Genomic DNA, 23,203 nt, shown 5'->3' with positions numbered 1-23,203 from the left:
TGGGGGGAAAGCAGAGATCTGACATCACAGAAGGTTTTTAGGGCTCCAGGAAGGCTCTGAGATCCATCCCAGTTCTCCCAGAGCAGGGTGAGGAACAGGCTGCCCTACCCCACACTCCCAGGGGATGCTGGAAATGCTGCCCTAAAAACAGTCCTAAAAATACACCTGGAAAACAATTCCCAACCAAATAACCCGTTCCTGAGGGATTGGTTGGTGCCCAGAGGGCTGAAACACTGAAGGGGACCCACCCCAGTGCCCTGGGGCTCCAGCTGAGGGGTTACCAGGGCAGCAAGGGCACAGAGGGTCATGTTTGATCACAAATCCATAAATCATTCCATGGAAAACCTCAGCAGACCTTCCCCCTCTGCTGTGTCCATGTGCATTGGCCATGGCCAGGCAAGCTTGGAATGAAAAAAAATTCAATATCTTATTTTTGCATTATTACAACCAGGTTTTAACCAACTGAGCTACCTGGTCCTTCCTGATGTATTTAAATATCTTATTTAAAGGCTTTTTAAAAAATCTTTAAATATCTGAAAATACAGAGTATAAAATATAATATATAAATATAAAATATCATATTTTTAAAAAATCACAACCAAAACACCTGGTCAGGAGCAGAAGCTGAGCATGGGAAGCTTTTTGGGGGTGAAATTGTGGTTCAGACACAACCACGTGCTCCTTAACTTGGATTCCAGGTGAAAAGAAGGCAGAGGACTCTCCCCACAGGAATGCCCAGCACAGGATGGGGGAAATAACCTCCTTTTCCTGTTGAAGAGCTTTCCCTGTGGCACCCACAGGATGGGCTGAATCCTGCTGGGAAAATTACCCTGTTTTATCAGAGCCCTCCCTGCAGTGCCACAGCAGGGACAGGGACAGTGGCACTGCCAGGGCTGGTGGCACTGCCAGGGCCGGTGGCACTGCCAGGGCTGGTGGCACTGCCAGGGCTGGTGGCATTGCCAGGGCCGGTGGCACTGCCAGGGCTGGTGGCATTGCCAGGGCCGGTGGCACTGCCAGGACTGGTGGCATTGCCAGGGCCGGTGGCATTGCCAGGGCCGGTGGCACTGCCAGGGCCGGTGGCATTGCCAGGGCTGGTGGCACTGCCAGGGCCGGTGGCACTCCAGGGCTGGTGGCATTGCCAGGGCCGGTGGCATTGCCAGGGTCGGTGGCACTGCCAGGGCTGGTGGCATTGCCAGGGCCGGTGGCACTGCCAGGGCTGGTGGCATTGCCAGAGCCGGTGGCATTGCCAGGGCCAGTGGCACTGCCAGGGCTGGTGGCACTGCCAGTCTGGCTGCATTCACCAATTCTTTCTGTACAGGTTTTTGTCTCTTTTGTGGCTTTTGCAGCTCAGTTCATGCACCACAAAGTGCTGTGGGTCCTGCCCAGGGATTGGGGTTGACATCCCCCTTTTTGTGGCTTAATGGCATGGGAAATATTTCATTAGGAAGGTAAAACATGCTCTGGAAGTGCTGAAGGTTCACTTTGTGTTGTGCATCCTGAGAGCTCAACACCTACAGGAGAAGAGGCCTGGACATCAGGAGGAGCTGAAGGTGGTGGAGAGAGTCCAGAGGAGACCCTGGAATGCTCCAGGAGTGGATCCCTCTGCTCTGGAGCCAGGCTGGGAGAGCTGGGGGGGTCACCTGGAGAAGAGAAGGCTCCAGGGGCACCTGAGAGCCCCTGGCAGGGCCTGAAGGGGCTCCAGGAGAGCTGGACAGGGACTGGGGACAAGGGATGGAGGGACAGGACACAGGGAATGGGATAGTGGGAATAGATGGGATATTGGGAAGGAATTGGTGAGTGGGAGGGTGGGCAGGCCCTGGCACAGGTTGGGCAGAGAAGCTGTGGCTGCCCCTGGATCCATCCCTGGGAGTGTCCAAGGCCAGGCTGGAGCCACCTGGGCTGGTGGGAGGTGTCCCTGCCCATGGCAGGGGTGGGACAGGATGGGCTTTAAGGTCCCTTCCCACCCAAACCAGTCTGGAATTCTGTAATTCTAAATTCCTGCATTTAAGGCAAGAGTGAGAATTTGTGTCTTTCTTCCCTGGGCTACACAAACCAGAAATTCCTGGGAGCAGCATTCCCTGTGGCTCCAACTCCTCCCTCCTGGGACAACCCAGGGATCCCACACACAGCCCTGCAAGTGACTCCCCAAAGATCAGCAGGAGCAACTCTTTGGAATTAACTGTATTTTGTGGTGTTTGTCCCTGAGCTCAGCTCTTTGCCAAAGGCTTTAGGAATAAAAGACACAATTAAATTCCAAAAAGGAGCCAGGACGGAGCCACGAGGACTCGGCACTCGGTGCCGGAGGGTTCGGTGTGCAGGAGCCTGGACTGGCATCCCACCAGCCCTGAGTGCCATCCCACCAGCCCTGAGTGCCATCCCACCAGCCCCGACTGCCATCCCACCAGCCTTGAGTGCCATCCCACCAGCCCTGAGTGCCATCCCACCAGCCCTGACTGCCATCCCACCAGCCTTGAGTGCCATCCCACCAGCCCCGACTGCCATCCCACCAGCCCTGAGTGCCATCCCACCAGCCTTGAGTGCCATCCCACCAGCCTTGAGTGCCATCCCACCAGCCCCGACTGCCATCCCACCAGCCCTGACTGCCATCCCACCAGCCCCGACTGCCATCCCACCAGCCTTGAGTGCCATCCCACCAGCCCCGACTGCCATCCCACCAGCCTTGAGTGCCATCCCACCAGCCCCGACTGCCATCCCACCAGCCCTGACTGCCATCCCACCAGCCCCGACTGCCATCCCACCAGCCTTGAGTGCCATCCCACCAGCTCCAACTGCCATCCCACCAGCCCCGACTGCCATCCCACCAGCCTTGAGTGCCATCCCACCAGCCCCGACTGCCATCCCACCAGCCTTGAGTGCCATCCCCACCAGCCCTGAGTGCCATCCCACCAGCCTTGAGTGCCATCCCACCAGCCCCGACTGCCATCCCACCAGCCCCGACTGCCATCCCACCGGCCTTGAGTGCCATCCCACCAGCCCTGAGTGCCATCCCACCAGCTCCAACTGCCATCCCACCAGCCCTGAGTGCCATCCCACCAGCCTTGAGTGCCATCCCACCAGCCTTGAGTGCCATCCCACCAGCCCCGACTGCCATCCCAGCAGCCCCGACTGCCATCCCACCAGGCCTGAGTGCCATCCCACCAGCCCTGACTGCCATCCCACCAGCCCTGAGTGCCATCCCACCAGCCCCGACTGCCATCCCACCAGCCTTGAGTGCCATCCCACCAGCCTTGAGTGCCATCCCACCAGCTCCGACTGCCATCCCAGCAGCCCCGACTGCCATCCCACCAGGCCTGAGTGCCATCCCACCAGCCCTGACTGCCATCCCACCAGCCCTGAGTGCCATCCCACCAGCTCCGACTGCCATCCCACCAGCCTTGAGTGCCATCCCCACCCTGTGGCTTTGCCCAGAACTGCAGAATTTCAGCCCAGAAACAGCTCCTGCTGCCACCTCCCTGTGTGCAGACCCCGGGCAGGGAATTCTGCTTTTTAATGCCTGTCCTGCATGGAATTCTCTTGGAATAGTATCTCCCTATGACTCTGCCTGAGATTATAAAGGAATAGGAGTGGTGTGTTTAACAGAAATGAAACACTTGTAGTAAGCCAAGGGGAACACTTGTAGTGATCAAAGAGGATCTCTATGTTCACTTCCATGTCCATCCCCACGTCCATGTCCATCCCCACTTCCACATCCATCCCCACTTCCATCTCCATCCCCACTTCCATCTCCATCCCCACGTCCATGTCCATCCCCACATTCATGTCCATCCCCACATCCATATCCATCCCCACTTCCATCTCCACTTCCATCTCCATCTCCACTCCATCTCCATCCCCACTTCCATCTCCATCTCCACTTCCATTTCCATCTCCATCCCCACTTCCATCTCCATCTCCATGCTCACGATGCTCAGCCCAGGGGAGCTGAGACTCCTCCAGGCTCAACTCGTGGCACAGAGACCTGCAGGAACCTCATCCACAGTCCCCTCTTCAAGCCTGGGCTCCCCAGAGTGGCCTGGATTTGCCAGGGACACGTTGCCTGAGCTGAAAAGCAGGAATTTTGTGGAAAGGGGCTTTTAAAATGTCATTAATGACCTTCTCTGTGGGGGAATGGAGGGCTCAGAGGGTGAATCTCTTACAAACGCTGCTCCTGTTTTTTCTGGGATCAGATTTTTCATTCCCATGAATCCAGTGTTGCCTGTCCCCACCAAACCCCTCAGTGCTGGCAGGGGTGGAGGGCTCAGGGACAAGCAGGACAGTGGCAGTGCCAGGCTGAGCCACCCACAGTGCAGGGACCTGAGCCCAGGGCAGTTCCCAGCCCAGCTCCTGGGGCCACATGGGACAAACCACCACCAAAAGCCTAAACTGGGAGGTTTGGAGCCCAGCCCAGGTGTCTGAGCCCACCCCCTGTGCCAGATCCCAGGAACACGGGGCTGAGGTGGGAACACAGCCCTGGGAACAGCCCATTCCATGACACACCAGCAGCACCCCCAGGACTGGACTCTGACCCCAAGGGGTCCCAGCCCCCACTGCAGGGAAGGCACTGGATTTATTTCTGTTAAAACTTCACATTTTGGAAGGTTATTGTTGCTGCTGCTTGCCAGGAACTCCAGGTCATGTTGGCTCTGCTGGACCTGGAGAAGAGAAGGCTCCAGGGAGACCTGAGAGCCCCTGGCAGGGCCTGAAGGGGCTCCAGGAGAGCTGGAGAGGGACTGGGGACAAGGGATGGAGGGACAGGACACAGGGAATGGCTTCCCACTGCCAGAGGGCAGGGCTGGGGGGGATATTGGGAAGGGATTGCTGACTGGGAGGGTGGGCAGGCCCTGGCACAGGTTGGGCAGAGAAGCTGTGGCTGCCCCTGGATCCATCCCTGGGAGTGTCCAAGGCCAGGTTGGAGCCACCTGGGCTGGTGGGAGGTGTCCCTGCCCATGGCAGGGGTGGCACTGGATGTCCTCAATGTCCCTTCCAATCCCATTCTGGGATTCTACCTTGACCATGGAGATGTGCCAGAGATGCTCAGGGCAGCACCACCCTCTGAGCCCAGTTTAACCTCCCTAAGCTCAAACCAAGTCCCAGCTGCCACGAACACAGACCCTGCAGCAAGTCTGGGAGGCAGATCCAGGAGCATCCCTTGGGATCTGCTGTTCCAGGAGTGGTGGCACCTGCACCTTGCGCAGCCTCCTCCCTCCAGCTGCTCACAGATCCCCAGAAATGCTTTGGAATTTGTTCCCATAGGAATAATGAGAGCTCTTCCAACCCCAAAAAGCTGCTGTTTAGGTGCAAAACAGCAAGTGCTTTGGGGGTACAAAGGGTTTTACCCCCAGCCAAGGAGTTGCAGTGGGTGAACACAAGGAGTGAATGGGCTCCAAAAAGGGGCACTGGAGAGTCAGGAACAGCGAGTTGGGTTTGGGGACTGTATAAAACACACTGTGCCAAGGAAGTGCTCCAAAAGCAGACCAGAATGGGAGCAAAGCATGGCTTGCCACTGCCACCCCAGAGCCAGACTGAGCTGCACCTCCCAGAGCCCCGCAATTAACGCTGCAAACGAACCCAGAGCTCGTTAGGGTTGGCTCAGCAGATGGGCAGGGCCTGGGCCCAAGCTCTTGGCATTTGACTGTGCTGGGGGTGGAAGTGAATCACAGGATCCCACACTGGGTTGAGCTGGAAGGGACCTTAAGGCTCATCCTGTTCCTGTGCCACGGGCAGGGACACCTTCCCCTGGAACAGCAATAAGTGCCTGAACAAGTGACATCAGCCGGGGGAAAGGCAGAGGATCCTCCCCAGCCACACACGAGAGCAGCCAAATATAGCCCTGCAGGGCTGCCACGTGACAGGGACACGTTCCCAGCCTGTCTCTTCAGCATCTTGGAACTCCTTTTTTGCACATCCATGGCCAAACCCACATGGTTTGCCATGAGTGCCACCCCCTCGCTCAGCACGGAGCCTTTCTGCCCATCCTGCCCTGCCTGCTGCTCCCACACTCTTGTTATCCCAGGATCACACACCCTTGTTCTCTCATCCTGGAGCAGCTCAGTCTGGGGCCAAAGCTGTGCCAGCTCCCTCTTCCAAAGCACCACTTGTCACCTTCCACATCCTCCTTCCCAAAGCCCTTCCAAACCTGCTCCTGGCCAGGGGATGTTCTCACCACTGAGGGAGTTCAGATCTCAGCCTGGCTGCTCCTGTTATTCCTCAGGGATAATTCCTAGGGATACACACAGCATTCCTCTAAGCACCCCAAACTCCACCAGTTTACAGCCACATCACTTCATATCTGTATTTTATACCCACAGATCCAGGGTGGGCACAACATCATCCTTGGCTTTCTCCAGGAATTCTTTGCAACTCCTCGTTTCTCACCCAGTTCCAAAGGGTTTGTGTTGCCCCTGCCCTTGGCTGGAAGGCTTCAGCTCCAAGGATTCCATATCCATGGATTTCAGGGAGATGCCTGCACACCAGAGCACACTCTTAATCCCACAGATCCCTGGAAAACAGCCCAGGGATCTCTCCAGAGCACAGGATGGGAAGGCTCTGGGAGAAGCAGGAAATTCAGGAGCCCCTTTTCCACCCAAGGTCTGTTGTAGGGAAAACAAAGAAACCTCCGGAAATGCAAGTTCAGGGAAAGTTTACTGATGCTCCAAAATAAAGGTGGGGCCACAAGGAGACATTTGAGTCAATGTAGGTACTGTGGAAATTCAGGGCATGATTCATTAGCCAAAAAAGCTCCCCACACCCTCTGTAGCTATTTCCAAGGCGGTACATCCATAATTCATGTGGAACAGGAGTGGGCTGAGATTTCCCCCACACTGCTCTGCATAAATTACACTGGCTTGTAATTCATCCCCCTCCTGTGTCTCCTGCCTGTCAGAGGGACCCTCTCATTCCCCACCTCGGGAGTCACAGGATCTGCACAAGGGCAGGGGGAGCATCCTGGGCAGGAGCTGCAGGTTTGGCTCGTGGTGCTGGGTGAGCTCAGAGGGTGGGGAGGGAGGGAGGGACTCTGAGCTGTCCCCTGTGCAGGGAGCACAGCCCACAGCACACCCTCCAAACCACCCCAGAGAGGACCCACAGCACACCCTCCAAACCACCCCAGAGAGGACCCACAGCACACCCTCCAAACCACCCCAGAGAGGACCCACAGCACACCCTCCAAACCCCCTCAGAGAGGACCCACAGCACACCCTCCAAACCACCCCAGAGAGGACCCACAGCACACCCTCCAAACCACCCCAGAGAGGACCCACAGCACACCCTCCAAACCCCCTCAGAGAGGACCCACAGCACACCCTCCAAACCACCCCAGAGAGGACCCACAGCACACCCTCCAAACCCCCCCAGAGAGGACCCACAGCACACCCTCCAAACCACCCCAGAGAGGACCCCCAGCACACCCTCCAAACCCCCTCAGAGAGGACCCACAGCACACCCTCCAAACCACCCCAGAGAGGACCCACAGCACACCCTCCAAACCCCCTCAGAGAGGACCCACAGCACAGGGGCAGGAGGGAGGTTAAAGCATCAGGAGGTGGAGGGCTGGGAGCTGCCCAGTCACATTCTCAGGGTGCCCAGCAGAGAAATCCTGGAGTGCAGGTGATGCCAAAGGGATTTTGTTCTGATTTTCACATTTTGTAGATTTTAGGAACACAGTAGTTGTGGATTTTTAGAGGGTTAATATTTCTAACAGTTTAATGCCTTTCTATCACTCCCCCTGTCCCAGAACAGGGAGCTCAAATTCCTTTAGTTAATTAATCTTAGACTCCTTTCCAAGGTAGAGCTGAGGGATATCAGAGGCCCACAGAATGAAACATAAACACAGGTCAGAGTGACCCAAAAGCCAGAACTGGATGAGCTCCAAGAGACCTTTGTGTGCCTGAGGAAGAGGAGCTGATGAAGACAGAGGGTCTTGACGACCCCAGACCCAATTCCAGGGGTTGGTCCAGGGGTGGGACTGGGGCTGGACTGAGAAATGTGTAAAGCAATGATTGGAGGGGTCTGATTATAAAAGCCATGGAAACAAGAACTGGGACACATGGATGTCATCCTGTATTCCTGTGGGCTGCAGGCCCTGTGATATTAAAGGACCTTTACTTTTATCTTACCCTGCACTAACGTGGCTCAGAGTCCTGGTTTGGGGGGAAGGGTCATTCAGGGCATCACAGGAAATCAATACATAGGACATGTCCCACCCCTGGAGGGGTGGGCAGGGATTGGAGAATCCTGGGATAAGTGGGAGCTGTCCCTGCCCGTGGCAGGGGTGGAACAGGGTGGGCTTTGTGGTCCCTTCCAACCCAAGCCATTCCATTAACCCTTGAAGGAGGAGCCAGGACACACCACGTGCAGCCCATTTGTCAGCAGACAAACCCAACCCACAGAAATTAGTGCAGCATTTAAAACAGAAGCAAATTCCTTATAAAAATCCCAGGAGGAGGGCCCAGCTCTGCAGGCCCACAGATGGGTGGGCTCTGCTCAGCAAGCTTTGGCTTTTTTAATTCTTTTATTTTTAATGTGCTTTTGGGCTCTGCCAACCGTCTGCCAGCAAACATTGTCTCCCTCCTGAGTGCTGAGGGTGGCCAAGAATGAAGGAGCCTTCTCTTCTTGGGCTCCTCTCCCTGGGCTGCTGTCTGGGGGCTCAGCGTTAACTCTGGGGGTTCCTGCTCTGGCTTCAGGGAAACGGGACTTGCAGAGAGGACAACACAAAGAGGAGCAGTTGGATCCCTGTCCTTCATCTCCTGCATTTCCCACCCTGCCATGCAGCTCATCCCTGGGCCTTTCCCTCCAGGACTGCAGGGCTGGAACAGGCCAGGGGGCAGGACCAGGGCAGTGGCTTTGTAGGAGTTATTCCACCTTCATCTTGTCCATGAAATCCCTCCCCATGGTGAATAAGGACCTTATCCTTGGCTGGGCAGTGACCTCCCCTCAGGAGTTCCTGTGGAATGACCTCAAGTCCTTGTGGAATAATTGAAGCAAATCCTCAATGCTGGAGCAGCAGCAGCTCCAAATCCCCAGGGCTGTTTCTGGTTTCTGTTCATTTTCCCTTGGATGGACACAAGTGAGCAGGCAAAGAGCCTGGAGCAAACCCAAAGGGCCACCTGAGAGGAGATTTGTGCTCAACCCAACCCTGGCACAGAGAGCCAGCAGGGAATCCTTGGCTGGCATGGATGGGCTCCAAAGGAATGTGGGCCATGAACTCCCAGGCACTTGGAAGATTTCATGCCTGGCTGGTGTTTAATGATCTCAGGCCATTAAACTCAGCTGGGCATGAAACCCCCAGCAATGCCCAGGGCTGAGGGCATTTCATCACTCTGAGGTGAATAAAACAAAGGAGGAGGATTTTTTCCTCCTCCCACCAGGTTATGGAATGTTTCCTGATGGGAAATCAGTTCCCATTGCTAAGAGATCACCCAGGGAATGAACACCCCAATAATTCCCAACACAAAACTGCCACTTGGGAAGTTTGAAGCACAAAAGTGACTTTGCCTTAAAGGGCTCCAAAAACTTCCCCAGAATTGGAGTAGAACATTCATGTGCCACGTGTTGTCACCAGGGGCTTGTGCAGGAGAAGGTCCCCCTGAATCCACGAGGCAGGAAGGGGAGAACAACCCACAGCACAAGGATTTGGGGAAGAAAAACCCAAATCAATGGGCAGTTTGGCTGGAAAATCATCACCCTCCACCTTTCCCTTGGGAAAGGGAAAAGTAACTCCCACATCCAACAGGAACCACATTACAGAGGGGCCTCTTCTTCCTCCCCCAGAACAAACCACTGGAACCCTTTCTCCAGGTGGGACGTGCCAGATTAATGGGATACCACTGGCTGAGCCACCAGAGTTCCCAATAAAAGGATATTTCTTGACTTTCAAAGGAATCAGAGTCTTCAAAGGCTGTTTGCAAAGCTCTGACCTGTGCAGTGTCTGGCTCGGGATAACAGATTTTTCCAGGGATTTCCAAATGCATTAAGTGCAGGAACCTCCAGAAATGCAGAGACAGGGGGACAGTTCCTGCTGTCCAGTTGTGTAAAGGGGGAAATGATGTGTTATATAAGCAGGGAAAGAGCTGCTGGTGAAGCACCAGCCCAGAGAGGGATGGACAGAAACCCACCAAGGACAGGAGGACACCAAGGGGAGGTGAGAGCTTATTCCTGGCAGGAAAGGGTGTCCCAACCCAGAGCCAAGCACTGCAGAGCCTCAAAGAGACTCTTCTTTAAGGACATTAAATCTCTGACTCAGAACAAAAAAAGGTTCTCCCTAAAACTGTGACGTTCCTCCTGAGCAGTGTCAAGGAAACGGAGCATGGAGGGTTTGCTGTTCCTGGGAATGCGACGGGAGAGGAACCACCGGGATGTGTTTCCACCCTGGATTAACAGACTGCAGCCCAGACCCCCCAAAAGCACACCCAGGGGGGCTGGAGGCAGCACAGAGCTGGGGGGGAACATTCCCAGGGGGATGGGAGGGGCTGGGGGGGAACATTCCCAGGGGGATGGGAGGGGCTGGGGGGGAACATTCCCACAGGGATGCTGAGGGGCTGGGGGGGACCATTCCCAGGGAATGCTGAGGGGTTGGTTTGGTAACACTCCCAGGGAATGCTGATATGGAGATTCCCAACAGCCAGGCAGGAGCAGCGGCACCTCTGACACGCTGTGTCCAATTATCCCACATCAGTCACCCAAAGGTTGAGACTGGGGATATTGGGAAGGAATTGGTGGCTGGGAGGGTGGGCAGGCCCTGGCACAGGTTGGGCAAAGAAGCTGTGGCTGCCCCTGGATCCATCCCTGGGAGTGTCCAAGGCCAGGCTGGACGGGGCTTGGAGCAACCTGGGCTAATGGAAGGTATCCCTGCCCATCCTTATGATCCTTTCCAACCCAAACCAGTCTGGGATTCCATGACTGGTTTTACTCCATCTGACTATCAGCCAAAACCTGTTTTAACAGATCTTTTTAACTCTGCAGTTGTGTTTTCTGGGCTCTGCTTCATTGGAGCAGAATTGAGCAGATTCCACACATCAGATTTCCCACCTCACCCTGAACCAACAAAAAGCAGAGCATTCCCTGTTTTTCCCAACTCTATGGATCATCCAATCCTAAGGAATTTAGACAAACCCCTGTTTCTGTCTCTACCACATTCTTTTCAAAGCAACACAACAGAATATTTCAGCCAGCCCAGGCCTGGAGCCCCATGTGATCATCCCTTCCTCCACACTCAGCACAATCCCACCGGATCGTGTCCATAGAAACCACCAGGCACCTCCCAGAGCTCCTGGATCTCCTCCCAGGGCTCCACCTGGAATCTCAGCACCAGGACCCTGCACAGGCTGCTCCCACAGGGCCACCCTGCTGGGGGCAGAGGGCAAACTGGTGGCACTGGGAGGGGAGCCTGGGGATGGAGCTCCCGGGGGAGTGGATCAGGTCAGGCAGGAATTCTGAATCCAGGCTCCTCATTCCAGGCAGGAATGCTGTGCATTCAGACCCCAGACATATAAGTGACCTGCACTGGTGCCATGAGTGTCTGTGAAGCTGCTGTTGACTCCTCCCTGGCCACACCACACACTCGGGTTACACTCAGGTTTGTCACTAATCCTGCAGGTGCCTCACTGGGATCACCCTGCAGGGCTGAGGGTGGGAATTCCATGGGTCACATTCCAGAAACATGGACACAGACCCCCCAGCTGGGACAGGGATGACCCCAGAATATCCAGAAACATGGACACAAACCCTCCAGCTGGGACAGGGATGATCCCAGAATATCCAGAAACATGGACACAAACCCTCCAGCTGGGACAGGGATGATCCCAGAATATCCAGAAACATGGACACAAACCCCCCCAGCTGGGACAGGGATGATCCCAGAATATCCAGAAACATGGACACAAACCCCCCAGGTGAGGCAGGAACAGGGATGACTCCATAAACATGGACACAAATCCCCCCGGCAGGACAGGGATGATCCCAGAATCCCCATAAACATGGACACAAACCCCCCAGCTGGGACAGGGAGGATCCCAGAATATCCAGAAACATGGACACAAATCCCCCAGGCAGGACAGGGACAGGGACAGGGATGACTCCAGAAACATGGACACAAACCCCCAAGCCAGGACAGGAATGACTCCATAAACATGGACACAAACCCACCCAGCCAGGACAGGAATGACTCCAGAAACATGGACACAAACCCCCAAGCCAGGACAGGAATGACTCCATAAACATGGACACAAACCCCCAAGCCAGGACAGGAATGATCCCAGAAACATGGACACAAACCCCCCAGGCAGGACAGGGATGATCCCAGAAACATGGACACAAACCCACCCAGCCAGGACAGGAATGACTCCAGAAACATGGACACAAACCCACCCAGCTGGGACAGGGATGATCCCAGAAACATGGACACAAACCCCCCAGCTGGGACAGGGATGATCCCAGAAACATGGACACAAACCCCCCAGCTGGGACAGGGATGATCCCAGAAACATGGACACAAACCCCCCAGCTGGGACAGGAATGACTCCATAAACATGGACACAAACCCACCCAGCCAGGACAGGAATGACTCCAGAAACATGGACACAAACTCCCAAGCTGGGACAGGAATGATCCCAGAAACATGGACACAAACCCCCCAGGCAGGACAGGGATGACTCCAGAAACATGGACACAAACCCCCCAGCTGGGACAGGAATGATCCCAGAAACATGGACACAAACCCCCCAGGTAGGATAGGGACAGGGACAGGGACAGGGACAGGGACGACTCCCAAGCCCCAGACCTGGCTGAGGAGCAGCTCCATCCTGCCCTCCCTCCCTCCCTTCACTGCCCTGCTATGAATAGCCCGGCTCTTTTGTGACTTTGGGCTATTTTAAACCCAAACCTTGTTGCCATGGAGACAATAAGCCGGTCAGCACATCTGCTGGAGAGGAGGACATGGGGGTTTACAGAGAGAATTCCAAAGGCTCAGAGTTCTGTGAATCCACGGCAGCGACTCCGTCAAACACACAAAAGGGATCCTGTTCTTCAGTTCAGTGTCACCTCCCAGACTTTCTACAGTCCCAGGGGCTGTCCCTGTGCTCTGGTGCCCACCACAGGCACTGTGATCCATGGGGATATGGATCATGATCCAATCCATGAGGGGACAGACCATGTTCCAACCACAAGCACTGTGGTCCATGAGGACACGGATCATGATCCAATCCATGAGGACAGAGATCATGATCCAGTCACAAGCACCATCATCCACATCATCCATGAGGACATGGATCATGTTCCAATCCATGAGGACATGGACCATGTTCCAATGACAAGGATCATGTTCCAATCACAAGCACCATGATCCATGAGGACACGGATCATGTTCCAATCCATGAGGACAGAGATCATGATCCAGTCACAAGCACCATCATCCATGAGGACATGGACCATGTTCCAATGACACAGATCATGCTCCAATCACAAGCAGAGTGATCCATGAGGACACAGAGCATGTTCCAATCCATGGGGACAGGGATCATGTTCCAGTCATAAGAACCATCATCCATTCACAAGGATCATGATCCAATCACAAGCACTGTGATCCATGGGGATATGGATCATGTTCCAATCCATGGGGACACGGATCATGTTCCAGTCATAAGGACCATCATCCATGAGGACATGGATCATGTTCCAACCACAAGCACTGTGGTCCATGAGGACACGGATCATGTTCCAATCCAAGAGGGGACAGACCATGATCCAACCACAAGCACTGTGATCCATGAGGACAGAGCTCATGATCCAGTTACATGCACTGTTATCCACGAGGACACAGATCATATTCCAATCCATGAGGACATGGATCATGCTCCAATCAGAAGCACCATAATCCTTGAGGACAGAGATCCTGATCCAATCACAAGCACTGTTATCCATGAGGACACAGATCATGCTCCAATCCATGAGGACACAGATCATGTTCCAATCCATGAGGACATGGATCATGCTCCAATCACAAGCACTGTGATCCTTGAGGACACAGATCATGCTGCAATCCATGAGGACACAGACCATGATCCAATCCATGAGGACACGGATCATGCTCCAATCCATGAGCAGCACCACAACACTCAGGGAGCCCCGGGGACAAGCAGAGCTCCCCATGGACAGGACCCAGCGATCCAAGGGTTGCAGAGACTCCAAACACCAGCAGAAGGGATCAGCTGGGGGTTGTTCTGGAGAACACCACTGTGGTTGTTATTGGCCTGCAAACATCCCCTCACACGGCATCGTTTCCCTTTTCTAAGGGAACACTAAGTGGGAACTTAATTGGAGATTCAATCAGGAAAAATTCAGTTCAGCTTCCCAGTGACAGGGACATTCCCAGTGATAGGGACATTCCCGGTGACAGGGACATTGCTGGTGACATGGACATTCCTGGTGACATGGACATTCCTGGTGACATGGACATTCCCGGTGACAGGGACATTCCCTGTGACACGGACATTCCCGGTGTCAGGGACATTCCCGGTGACACGGACATTCCCCATGACAGGGACATTCCCAGTGACATGGACATTCCCGGTGACAGGGACATTCCCGGTGACAGGGACATTCCCGACCACACAGCCGTCCAGAGGACAAAGGGAATGTGCCATGGCAGAATTAAGGACAGAATCCAATTTTCCTACTCTCTGTTCTGTAATTTAAAAACTCCATTTAAGTTTCCTTGTGAAGGTTCATGGAATGTCCTGAGCTGGAAGGGACCCTCAAGGATCAAATCCAAGCCCTGGCCCTGCACAGACACCTCAACAATCCCACCCTGCCCCTGAGAGGATCATCCAAACCCTCCTGGAGCTCTGGCAGCCTCAGGGCTGTGCCCACTGCCCTGGGGAGCCTGGGCAGTGCCCACCACCCTCTGGGGGAAGGACCTTTCCCTAAAATCCACCCTGACCATCCCTGGGGAGCCTGGGCAGTGCCCACCACCCTCTGGGGGAAGGACCTTTCCCTGAGATCCAACCCAACCCTCCCTGGGGAGCCTGGTCAGTGCCCACCACCCTCTGGGGGAAGGACCTTTCCCTAAAATCCATCCCAACCCTGCCCTGGCACAGCTTCCCAAGGGTTGTGCCCTGCCCATCTCCTCCTCCAAACCACACATGGACAACCCCACCCAGGGCAGGATTTTGGGGCACTTGGGACCAAAGCCACACCTCAGGAAGGCAGAAGTGCCCAGGGACATGTGACAGCCACGGGCCACCAGCTGATCCCAGCAGGGAAACCAGGAATGGGGGATGTGCTCCAAGTCCATCCAAGAGCCACACCAGAAGACAACTCTGTGTATCCCATCACTGTGACTCCATCCACACAGGCACATCCCATGGGAGATTATGGAGAGGTGCCACCCAGGCATGATCCCACCCTTGGGGTGCCCAGCCCAGCACTCTCCACCACTGAACATGGGCCACAGGGAAGGCTCCACGTGGCCTCAGCATTCCAGGACTTCTCCTGGCCACAGCTGTCACTGGGAGCCTCCCCAGGGGTCCACCCAGCTGGGCCCAGTGCTGGGATGGTCCCTCTGCAGCTGGCAGGACACAGATCCATGGGGGCTCCCAATCCATGCAGGGAAATCCCAGTGTGGTGGCACAATCCCAGTGCCAGGGCCTGGCACAGCCCCTGCAGGACACAAGGGAAGGCTCCTCTCTGCCCTGAGAACCAAACCATCTTCCAAAGCCACCTCTGTGACTTGGAGGTGACATCCAGGCCATGGTGACTGACAGGTCAGCAGGACCAGCATGGATGGGGCTGGATGGGGCTTGGAGCGACCTGGGATAATGGAAAGTGTCCCTGCCCATGGAGCTTGATTTTAAGGTCCCCTCCCACCCAAACCATTCCAGGACTGGATGGTTCTGTGACACTGGTGGCAACCCTGGTGTCCCAAAGCTCAGAGGGGCTGCTGTGACCCCCCTCAAAGAGAGGGCAGCCCCTCTGGCTGTTGGGGCACCACGGCCAGACCCCACAGGCATGTTCAGCTCAGCTCAAGCCTCAACTCCCCTTTGGGATTAACCCAAACATGCAGATTTACAGTCAAATCTGTCCTTGTACACCTCAATCGACTGCCTGGCCCTCTGCAGAGTGGCTCAGCTGGAGAGCTGCAGCTGCTGCAGGAGCTGAGCCCCCAGGCTGGAGCAGGGAGGGCTCCCAGCGATGCCCCCCGTGCCAACAGGGCTCCTGCTCCCTGCACGGGGGGCTCAGGCTTTAATTCACCTGTCAGAGGCTTCAAGAGCTTCCCAGTGCTGCAGAGAGGGGAAGAACAGCCTTATGGAATAATCACATTCCGTGACAGTAAAGCTGTATTTTAGAAATTAATGACTCATCACAGAACTGAGCTCAGCCTGGGGAATGGCTGGAACTCGGAGCTGCTCCTCTGCAGGTTGGATTTTATCCACCTCATCAGCGCTGGATTTTGAGGAATGCCTGGACCAGATCCCTGGAATGGCCCACAGTGCCAGCACCATCCACCTCCTGGGGCCCACAGAGCTGTAACAAAGTGGGGAGTCCCAAGGTTGTACTCTGAGGTCTCAGTCTATGCTGAGGAAAATGGTCTTGAGACAAAACAAAACCAGAATTGAAGGAAGAATTCAGATGCACATTGAAAAGTTTGTTGAGAAATGGTCACTGAGCTGCCCCTCACACACTGGGGAGCAGAGACCAGGGCCTGGGGCTCCCTGGGCAGGGACACCTCCCACCAGCCCAGAGGGCTCCAGCCTGGCCTGGGACACTCCCAGGGATCCAGGAGCAGCCACAGCTTCTCTGCCCAACCTGTGCCAGGGCCTGCCCACCCTCCCAGCAGGAATTTCTCCCCAGTATCCCATCCAGCCCTGCTGTTCTGTGAGCCTTACACAGAATCACAATCCCACACTGGCTTGGGTTGGAAGGGACATTCCTTAAAGATGCTCCAGTGCCACCCCTGCCATGGGCAGGGTCACCTCCCACCCACCAGCCCAGGGGGCTCCAGCCTGGCCTGGGACACTCCCAGGGATCCAGGGGCAGCCACAGCTTCTCTGCCCAACCTGTGCCAGGGCCTGCTCACCCTCCCAGCCACCAATTCCTTCCCAATACCCCCCCCAGCCCTGCCCTCTGGCAGTGGGAAGCCATTCCCTGTGTCCTGTCCCTCCATCCCTTGTCCCAAGTCCTTCTCCAGAGGGACTGATTCTGATCCATGTTTGAGGCATCACTCAGAGCTCCTTGACCTGCTCATGGATAATGATTCCCATGGTCAGGCTGTAATTTAGAACCAAAATAGGGCAGGGAATGCCCGTGGGACTCAGATTTTACAGGGGTAAACCCATGGATTGATTTCATACAATCCCAGAATGGTTTGGGTTGGAGGCACCTCAAAGCCCACCCAGTGCCACCCCTGCCATGGGCAGGGACACCTCCCACCAGCCCAGGGGGCTCCAGCCTGGCCTTGGACACTCCCAGGGATGGATCCAGGGGCAGCCACAGCTTCTCTGCCCAACCTGTGCCAGGGTCTGCCCACCCTCCCACCCCCCAGGTCCTTCCCAATATCCCCCCCAGCCCTGCCCTCAGAGGAAGCCACACCTGAGATGGCAACGGGGCATCTTCCACGTGTCAAGGGGAAGGTTTTCACACCTGAGAAATGACAAACAGAACCCAGAGAGCCCCAAACCCTCCCAGAGCTCACCCAGAACCACCTCAGCCTGACTGGGCAGGAGGATGTGGCACTGCAGATGCCAACGTGGTGCTGCCCAGGGTACCACAGCCCCATCCCCACACACAGAAACTCTTTTTAGAGATTCTACATGTTTTTATCAGAGTGTCACCAACCCTTTAAGGGGCTGTCACAGCCCGGGGGCTGCTCCAACAACAGAAAATGCTGTTTCCCTTTTCCTCCAGGATTACACAGGGAAAATGCTGCTTGAAAAGGGGAAGCACAAGCACTGCCAGAGGTGCAGCACCAGGTGTGACTGGGGCTTAAAAGAAAATTGGTTTTAATTTCAACTGTCTCTAAATAAGCAGCCAAAACCTCCCAGAAATAAACTGCATGTCTAAATATAGTTTTCTATGAAGTTAAATGTCCTTGGACTGCACAGGGACACTCAGTGGCTTTACCTGAACTCTCTGCCACGAGCTGGGAAGGATTTCCACTGATTAGGAGGAATGTTTCAAGAGGATTTTATGACAAGGAACTAAAGAGACCTCCAAGACCACCAAGTGCAACCCCCAGCACTGCCAAGGCCACCACAACCTTGTCCCCAAGTGCCACATCCACAGGGATTTTAAATCCCCCCCAGGGATGGGGATCCACCCCTGCCCTGGGCAGCTGTGCCAGGGCTGGACAGCCCTTTCCATGCAGGAATTTCCCCCAATATCCAGCCTGAACCTCCCCTGGTGCAACTTGAGGCTGTTTCCTCTTGTCCTGCCACTTGTTGTTCTCCACAGGCCACTTAACTTTCCACAGGGAAATAAATCCCCCTACAAATCACAGGGCATAGAAGTGAAAATCAAAGGGAAAAACAACTTGTGTGTAGTCACAGGTCACACAAAAAGGGGGGAAAGGCAAAATCTTCCAGAAAACACAACCAGGAATTCTTATGGAAGCATTTTGTGGAATTACAAGCACATGTTTCCAGCTGCCCTACTTAGTGTCTTATAATTGACTTCTGTCCCTTAATGGGCTTCTTAACTATAATTGAGCAGCACCTGCCACGTCAGAGGGACAGTTCTGTGCACCCATTCCCAGCTCCAGGGCCTCACTTAACCCCTTCAGCACCAGCTCTGGGGGCAGCCTGGGCTGTGTCACCAACCCCCTGGGGACATCCTGCACTCCAGGACACCCCAGAACACTCCAGGTCACTCCAGGACACCTCAGAACACTCCAGGAGACTCCAGGACACTCCAGAACACCCCAAGACACTTCAGGACACCCCAGACCACCCCAGGTCGCTCCAGGACACCTCAGAACACTCCAGGAGACTCCAGGACACCCCAGAACACTCCAGGACACTCCAAGCCACCCCAGGACACCCCAGGACACTCCAAGTCACTCCAGGTCACTCTAGGACACCCCAGACCACCCCAGGACACTCCAGACCACTCCAGAACACCCCAAGACACTTCAGGACACCCCAGGATACTCCAGGCCACCCCAAGACACTTCAGGACACCCCAGGACACCTCAGGACACTCTAGGACACCCCAGGACATTCCAGACCACCCCAGGTCACTCCAGGCCACCCCAGGTTACCCCAGGACACCCCAGGACACTCCGGGACACTCCAGAACACCCCAAGACACTTCAGGACACCCCAGGACACTCCAGGCCACCCCAGGTCACTCCAGACCACCCCAGGACACCCCAGGACACTCCAAGCCACCCCAGGACACTCCGGGACACCCCAGGACACTCCGGGACACCCCAGGACACTCCGGGACACCCCAGGATACCCCAGACACTCTAGGACATCCCAGAACACCCCAGAACACTCCAGGACATGAGGATCTCCCTCACTGGGCAGGTCTTTGGGGTTTTCACACATCACCCCATTTCTTTCCAGCACACATGGCATGAGGGGCAGCTCCAGCTCCCCCCATAGGGAGGTTGGATTTGGGAGCTCTGCCCTTGGGGACACCCAGGGGACTCAGCAGGACAGCCCCTCCTTGCTCCTCACCTGATGGGGTGGATGAAAATGGAAACCCAAAAGCTTGTCCAAACAGCATTTCCTTACTAAACTAGACTGAGAAAGCAGAAATTAGGTGTAACATAAAGAAAAGTCAAATAATGAGTTCAGATCCCGGGGAGCTGCATCTCTCCTGACACAGAAGGAATCCAAGGATGTCATTTCCATGGGTATTTCACACTTGGACAAGAAGCTGGTGCACAATTCTTAACACATAGAGGAGCTCTACAAAAGATTTGAAGCCCTCTGGGACATTTGTTGCAAATCTCACTGACAGAATTCCTGTTTTCAGATCAGACCTACAGCCAGCCCGGTGCTACTCAAAGCTAATCCCTGCTCTGGGACCTCGTGTTCCACTTTTGTTCTGGAGCCTGATTGCCATTAGGGAAAGAAAACTTCCCAGGGGGAGGGCAGGACAGGGAAAGCATCCCAGCCCCTGATTTTCCTGCTGTGATTTGGCAGAGCCCCTGCAGGGTGCACAGCAACCCCTCAGGGGGTGGCAGTGAAGTGAGGCCCCCTCTGTCCTCCCAAGCCCACCCAACAGGAGCCAGGCTTCCCAAATCCCACTGTGCCCTGCTCCCCACACACCCAGGGATGCCACGACCCTCTGCCTGAACCACATGGCACAAAATCCACCTCTGGGGACACCATCCCTGCTGAGCAACTCCAGGACATGCCCCAGGAGGGCACAGAGCTCCAGCAACGCCCCCTCCACACCCAGCCCAGCCTGAGACTGCCTTAAATATTCCTTTATCCTTGTTCCCACTCCAGTTCCACGGCTGAGATCACACTGAACATCAAATCCTGCTGAGACTCTCACATGTCACTCTGGGAATGGGCACTCTTGGGCTGGAGCTGATGAGGAGATGCCCCAAAGCAAGAGAAACCTGCCCTGGGCTACTGAAATCTCTGTCCCTGGCAGTCTGACCTGGCAGCTGCCACATCCTGAGCACAACACAGGACAAGTGTCCCCAAATCCATCAGGGGCCCAGCTCAGCCCTTCCTGAGCTTCCTGAAATTTCTGCTAAAGTCACCAAGGATACAGGGCCATGCTCTGAGAAACGTTCCACCTCCTCTACTTTTAAACCAAATTAATAATGTTCACTTGATGAGGCATCTTTTAGGTGAGTGATTCTTCAGGGAGACTGGGGATGTCAGGCTGTGTTTTACTCAGGCAGGCAGGAGTGGGAGGCTGGGAATAGAGATGGAAAAGGGGAACAGGGAAGGGAAAGGGTGACAGGGAAGGGAAAAGGGGTTCCATGGTGGCACCACTGCTCCTGCAGTGCCAGGGGAGCCCAGGGAGCTGCAGAACCAGCACCCAGGAGCCCCAGCCTGAGCTGCCGATGCTCTTGGCATCTTTAAAAGATTTTTTTCCCAGAAATTCCAAAGCCAGGAGCTCACTAAAACCTCAGCTCCCATTCCCTCAGACAAGTGCAGCTCTTGCTCTGGGTGGCACAGGGAATAACCAGAGGGACCAGCCTGAGGGGTCAGTCACAGCCCCCCGGGGAAGGGAAGGCGAGGACAAGGTGTGCGTTTATCCCGTTAAACCGCAACTCCAGCGGGGTTCGGGGCCGCGACTCCGGCGGGGTTCGGGGCCGCGACTCCGGCGGGGTTCGGGGCCGCGGCTCCAGCGGGGTTCGGGGCCGCGGCTCCAGCGGGGTTCGGGGCCGCGACTCCGGCGGGGTTCGGGGCCGCGGCTCCAGCGGGGTTCGGGGCCGCGGCTCCAGCGGGGTTCGGGGCCGCGACTCCGGCGGGGTTCGGGGCCGCGACTCCAGCGGGGTTCGGGGCCGCGCTCCGGAGCCACGCGGGGTCCCAGCCCTGCCCTGAGCCCGAACTGCCCCGGCCCGGGCGCGGAGCGGTCGCACCTCCTGAGGTGCCGGACCCGGAGCATCCCCCGGGCAGAGCCGGATCCAGAGCATCCCCCAGACCCCGAACATCCCCCGGGCAGAGGCGGACCCGGAGCTTCTCTCGGACTCAGAACATCCCTCGGTCTGAGCCGGACCCGGAGAATGCCCGGCAGACTCGGAGCATCCCCGGCAGAGCCGGACCCGGACCATCCCCGGACCCGGAGAGAATCCCCGGCAGAGCCGGCCCCGGAGCATCCCCCTGACTGAGCCGGACCCGGAGCATCCCCCGGGCAGAGCCGGACCCGGAGCATCCCCCAGACCCGGCCCATCCCCGGAGCATCCCCCGGCTGCGGCACCGGACCGGGTCAGGGGCTGCCAACGCCGCTGGGACCGGCCGGCCGGAGCCTGCCCGGCCCGCAGCCGCCCTCGCTGCCCCCCAGCCCCCCCGGCTGCCCCCCGGGCTGACCTGGCGCAGGATGAAGCTGGTGGAGGTGGTGCTGCCGTCCGAGCGCTTGAGGCGGCTGCGGCGCGTGGCGGTGCCCCTGGTCACCTGCGCGGGGGGACAAAGCGTCAAGGTCGTGGCCCCGCCGCCCCCCACCCCCGCTGCCACCCCCCGGACCCCCGCACCCACCGCGGCCATGGCCCCGCTCCCGGCGCTCCCGGATCCGCCGCTCCCGATCCCGGCCCGGCTCTCGGGGCGCAGCCGAGCCCGGGGCGGAGCGCGCTGGGTGGGGGCGGCCCCGGGGCGGGGCTGGAGCGGGACCGGGGACATTCCCCCTGCCCCGTCCCACCTGGGGGGACCTTCCCCCTGCCCCGTCCCACCTGCGGGGACCTTCCCCCTGCCCCGTCCCACCCGGGGGGACCTTCCCCCTGCCCCGTCCCACCCGGGGGGACCTTCCCCCTGCCCCGTCCCACCCGAAGGGACATTCCCCCTGCCCCGTCCCACCCGAAGGGACATTCCCCCTGCCCCGTCCCACCCGAAGGGACATTCCCCCTGCCCCGTCCCACCCGAAGGGACATTCCCACTGCCTTGTCCCGGCTCCTGACCCCACTGCAGCCAGGGCTGGATCCCTCTGCTCTGGAGCCAGGCTGGGAGAGCTGGGGGGCTCACCTGGAGAAGAGAAGGCTCCAGGAACACCTGAGAGCCCCTGGCAGGGCCTGAAGGGGCTCCAGGAGAGCTGGAGAGGGACTGGGGACAAGGGATGGAGGGACAGGACATAGGGAAAGGCTTCCCACTGCCAGAGGGCAGGGCTGGGAAAGGGGATATTGGGAAGGAATTGGTGGCTGGGAGGGTGGGCAGGCCCTGGCACAGGTTGGGCAGAGAAGCTGTGGCTGCCCCTGGATCCCTGGGAGTGTCCAAGGCCAGGCTGGAGCCCCCTGGGCTGGTGGGAGGTGTCCCTGCCCATGGCAGGGGTGGCACTGGGTGGGCTTTAAGGTCCCTCCTGTATCCCAAAGCATTCCAGGTTCCCCAGCGAGCTGGCAAAGGGGAGATGTGCCAGAGATGCTCAGGGCAGCACCACCCTCTGAGCCCAGTTGAATCCCCTCAAGCTGAGCCACAACTCCCAGGACCACCAACACCACCAACCCTTCCCAGATCCACCAGCACCCACTTCCAGCCATGGAGAGCCCCACAAGTCCCAGGGAATGCAGAAAGAAAAGCTAAAGCAGGAGATGAGG

At 56.7% G+C, this 23,203-nt stretch overlaps 1 protein-coding gene across 7 annotated transcripts in view; it reads right to left on the bottom strand.

The window, feature by feature from the left end:
- The window catches only part of CACNB4 (calcium voltage-gated channel auxiliary subunit beta 4), a 94,069-nt gene extending 71,837 nt beyond the window's left edge, over window positions 1–22,232 (bottom strand). For all 7 annotated transcript variants that reach the window (XR_011698370.1, XR_011698371.1, XM_071561745.1 and 4 more), the window contains exons 1-2: window positions 22,158–22,232; window positions 21,993–22,076 (exon numbers count right to left, since the gene is read on the bottom strand). Coding sequence is in view for 5 of the 7 variants with exons in the window: in XM_071561745.1 (XP_071417846.1) it covers window positions 21,993–22,076; window positions 22,158–22,166 (93 nt within the window). In the remaining 2 variants the exon portion in view is untranslated. The remainder of the gene's footprint in view (window positions 1–21,992; window positions 22,077–22,157) is intronic.
- Window positions 22,233–23,203: the final 971 nt, after the last annotated feature.

Source organism: Pithys albifrons, chromosome 8 (assembly GCF_047495875.1).
Source record: "Pithys albifrons albifrons isolate INPA30051 chromosome 8, PitAlb_v1, whole genome shotgun sequence".
Classification (NCBI taxonomy): domain Eukaryota; kingdom Metazoa; phylum Chordata; class Aves; order Passeriformes; family Thamnophilidae; genus Pithys; species Pithys albifrons.
The sequence above is the reverse complement of the archived record's forward strand: the minus strand, read 5'-3'. Positions and strand labels throughout refer to the sequence as shown.